General features: G+C 38.7%; 1 protein-coding gene across 1 annotated transcript in view; it reads right to left on the bottom strand.

The window, feature by feature from the left end:
* Positions 1–4163, bottom strand: part of GABRA3 (gamma-aminobutyric acid type A receptor subunit alpha3) — a 63780-nt gene that overhangs the window by 21859 nt on the left and 37758 nt on the right. Inside the window, exon 4 of the mRNA XM_017862197.1 lies at positions 3832–4043. Within this exon, the coding sequence (XP_017717686.1) occupies positions 3832–4043 (212 nt within the window). The remainder of the gene's footprint in view (positions 1–3831; positions 4044–4163) is intronic.

Below are 4163 nucleotides of genomic sequence, written 5' to 3'. Positions count from 1 at the left end.
CTTCCCCATTAGCTTGCCTTTTTGATACCTAATTCAGAAAATACTCATTTCCCAATCAATATTCATTAATACCAGCTTATAAATTTGAGTCTTCTACCCTATATGTCTTCATCTGAGTCATTAATAACAACATTTGAAAAAGCAGGGTCAAAGACAAAGTCCTGTAGTGTATCCGCAGGGACCTCCATTCAGTTTGGTGTCTGTCGTTCCATCAGTTTATTTATTTATTTATTTATTTATTTATTTATTTATTTATAGACAGAGTCTCTCTCTGTTGCCCAGGCTGGAGTGCAGTGGCGCAATCTCGACTTACTGCAACCTCTGGGTTCAAATGATTCTCCCGTCTCAACCTCCCAAGTAGTATGCCATCATGCCCGGCTATTTTTTGTTTTTTTGTAGAGATGGGGTTCCGCCATGTTGGCCAGGCTGGTCTTGAACTCCTGACCTCAAGTGATCTGCCTGCTTTGGCCTCCCAAAGTGTTGGGATTACAGGTGTGAGCCACTGCACCCAGCGCCATCAGTTAATTCTATTTGATTTGAATTGGTCAACCAACTACATCAGCCTAATTGTACTATTTTTTCTCCTTCCTTCCTTCCTTCCTTCCTTCCTTCCTTCCTTCCTTCCTTCCTTCCTTCCTTCCTTCTTTCCTTTATCTCTCTCTCTCTCTCCTCTCTGTCTTCTTTTTTTAATTTGACATCGTCTCACTCTGTTGCCCAGGCTGGAATGCAGTGGTGCGATTTTGGCTCACTGTAGTCTGAACTTCCCGAGCTCAGATTATCCTCCCACCTCAGCCTCCTGACTAGTTGGGACTACAGGCATGTGCACCCACACCCAGACAATTATTAATTTTTTTTTGAGATGGTATTTTACCATGTTGCCCAGGCTGGTGTCAAATTCCTGAGCTAAAGCAATCTGCCTGCCACCGCATCCAGCCTGCTTCCTTTTCTTCATGGAGGTATAATTTTTAAAAAGTTAGTCAAATGTTTTATTAAAATTTATGACATTTTCTGGTCCACTAGTCCAATAAACTGTTGACAAATGCCCATGAGGTTAGTTTGATATAATTTTTTATTAGTGAACTCAAGCTGTATATCACTGATTGTTGTAACTGCTCCTAAAATATCTATCTGTTTAATAATATATTTTAGGGAACTTCCAGTTTAATATGTCGGAATAAGGATATCTTTGCTCACTTTTCCTCTCTGGAACCAACGAAAACAATAAGATGAGAAATAAAACCAAAACTCTGTCTTTGGTGAAACTTAATAGCTTTTATAACCTTAATCCCAAAAAGTAAGGGCTCCTAAGTGAAGGGAAAGTGAAAGTGAAGTGCAGTGAAAATCAGATCAGGGTGAAGATGACACTGAGGCTACCTGCTGCTCCAGATTTCTGGTCAAAGATAGTGTCCCAAAAGTGTGTGGCATGACTTGACAAAGGAAAGAAACAATCCCTGTTTTGAAATAAAATCAGTTTTCAAGCTGGTTATGAGAACATCCCGGAACTCTGACTACCACATAGTGGCAGAGGAGACAGAGACTGGAAAATTAAAGAATATAACACTATACACGCATACACATGCACAAGTACATACACAAACACACATGGAGACATGCACACAGACACCTGTATCAACATAGAGGGATTTCCTGTGAATAAGGGAAAGTTCTTACTAGTCAGAAGTAGAATCACAACTACAGGGAAGACTACTCATAAGAGATTGTATAGACAACAAGTGATGCTCAAACTACTCTCTACTACTCATTCTCAGCTACTCATTACTATCCTGCTAACTCTCTCAGTTACTCCCCCAAATGATACTTCCATACATAACAAGGGTAGTAAAAAATTTCTCTAATGCAACTTCAAGTAATAATTGAAGACTAACTATCATGGTACTAGTACAAAGTTTGTTACAAAAGGAAGAAAATGACCAATTGAGTATTGTAATCAATGTCTTAATGGAGTCATCAGAGAAAGAGAATGTGACCCATGGATTGCACAACAGCTCAACTATTATTTAAGTATAAACACAATAGACATTGATTTTATATATTCAAAACAGAAGAAAATATGGTTCCCATGAGACCATCTTAAAGAAACTTATAGAAGTTAGCTAAATGATGAGATCATATGGACACATAGAGGGAAACAACACATACTGGAGCCTTTGGGAAAGTGGGGGGAAGAAGGAGGGAGAGGATCATTAAAAATAACTCATGAATACTAGGCTTAATATCTGGGTGACAAAATAATCTGTACAGCATACAGCCAACCCATATGACACAAGCTTACCTATATAACAAACCTGCACTTGTACCCTTGAACTTAGAAGTTAAAAAAAGGAATTGATGTAAATATACAATGAATAGAAATGATAGATACAAGGACGATTTTAAGAAAAGAACCCATTTAAATGTAGAACTATGACTGAACAATTATAGGATTTACAATTGCATGGAAGGATATAAGTGTTATAAAACATAATAATGGAGCAATAGTAGTATAGCAAACAGAAGTAAGGAGATGACAGGAACTGGTAGAGAGAAGGAGAGGTAGGAGTGGATGTGTACTGATTTCCTTATATTCATCGTGGGTGGGGGGCTAACAGACCCTGTTCCTAGCTGATAAACCAAGTTATGGAGGAATAAATATATTTTAAGGGTACAAAGGTAACAACTAGATTAAGTACAATAAAACCAACGAAAAAAATCCTATGGCAGATAGAGTAGATTAAGGAAGTAGAACTATACTTATTTCTTCATAATTTATAGCAAGGAGTTAATAAATTTTATCTAAATAAGTAAAATTTATTCAAAAATTTTGCCAACTCACCAATCTATACTCTATGCAATACATATTTTCTCCTAATTTGAAAAATCATTACCATTTCTCTTCTCCATGATTATTTGAGGAGTACCAGGATGGTCCTGAGATCACATTTGCCAGTTCCTCTTAGCATATTTTGGTAATCTTTACCTAGTTCTAGCGACCTGAACTGATTTAAAGCAGCCAGGGACAACAATCTTGATTTCACTGTGTTCATGTTTTATTCCTATCAATGTAGTTGGTTTAATGATTTTAATCTCTCTTCTTCATTCCCATCAATGCACCAATCCAGTCAACATTTATTCAGCTTTTACTGTGAGTCAGATGCTATGCAAGGATATTGGCTAGCTAGAAATAAGATGTAGACAAGCCCCTGCCCTCAAAATGTTCAAGTCTAGTGAGAGGAAGACAAAAACTAATACAAATAAATTATTTTAATATCAGAAGCACCCATGCCTCAAGAAAAGGTAAATCTGTGAATGATTCCAGAAAGGCTCTATGGAGAAAGTAACATTTCAGTTGGGTCTTAAAGAATGAGTAGGTCTTTAGCAGGCAGGGGAAAAAACAAACAGCATCTCAGGTACAGAATACAAAATAAGTAGACACAGAAGGAAAAATGATCATTTTGTTATGACTATAATTTGAATATACTGGAAAGAGGGGCAGAGGTGGCCTTAGAGATTGTACTCTGGGTTGAAGATAGAGTCCAAGCCTCTGAGTGACTTTGTAAGTACCAATGGGTCCCCCTTGAATCTAGCAGCATCACATTTAGGTTTGATCCTTCACCACAAGACATCAATCCTCCTTGATACCTGCCCTCTTTTCTTTGCCCTTAGACAACATGCCAGGTTGCCAAGAAGCACTCCAGTTGAGAATTGGATTGATGACCCCAGTGAATAGCACATAGCCCTGCCCAGTTCTTGCAGGCTATAGACTGCCCACTCCTGGTCCCAATACAGGTCTCTCAGGGGGTGCTTCTCAGTTCCTCTTTTGCTATATCTCACCTTCATCTCCAGGGCCTCTGGTACTTTCTTGCCTTCCCAAGCCCAACTCCGCTTGGTGAAATAGTTGACAGTGGCAAATTCAATCAGTGCAGAAAATACAAAGGCATAACAGACGGCTATGAACCAGTCCATGGCCGTCGCATATGCCACTTTAGGTAAGGAATTTCTGGCACTGATACTCAAGGTGGTCATGGTAAGCACAGTGGTGACACCTGAGGAGAGAAAAGATGAGAACCAGTTGCAACTGAAAGACATTGAGAACTTATTCGATGAAATCACTGATTTCCTATTTGAAAGGGGAAGCTTTACCCCACTCAAAATGGCCCATTTAA

This window comes from Rhinopithecus bieti, unplaced genomic scaffold, assembly GCF_001698545.2.
Source record: "Rhinopithecus bieti isolate Rb0 unplaced genomic scaffold, ASM169854v2 scaffold_64254, whole genome shotgun sequence".
Taxonomy (NCBI): domain Eukaryota; kingdom Metazoa; phylum Chordata; class Mammalia; order Primates; family Cercopithecidae; genus Rhinopithecus; species Rhinopithecus bieti.
Note: the sequence above shows the minus strand (reverse complement) of the source record. Positions and strands in the feature narration are given on the sequence as shown.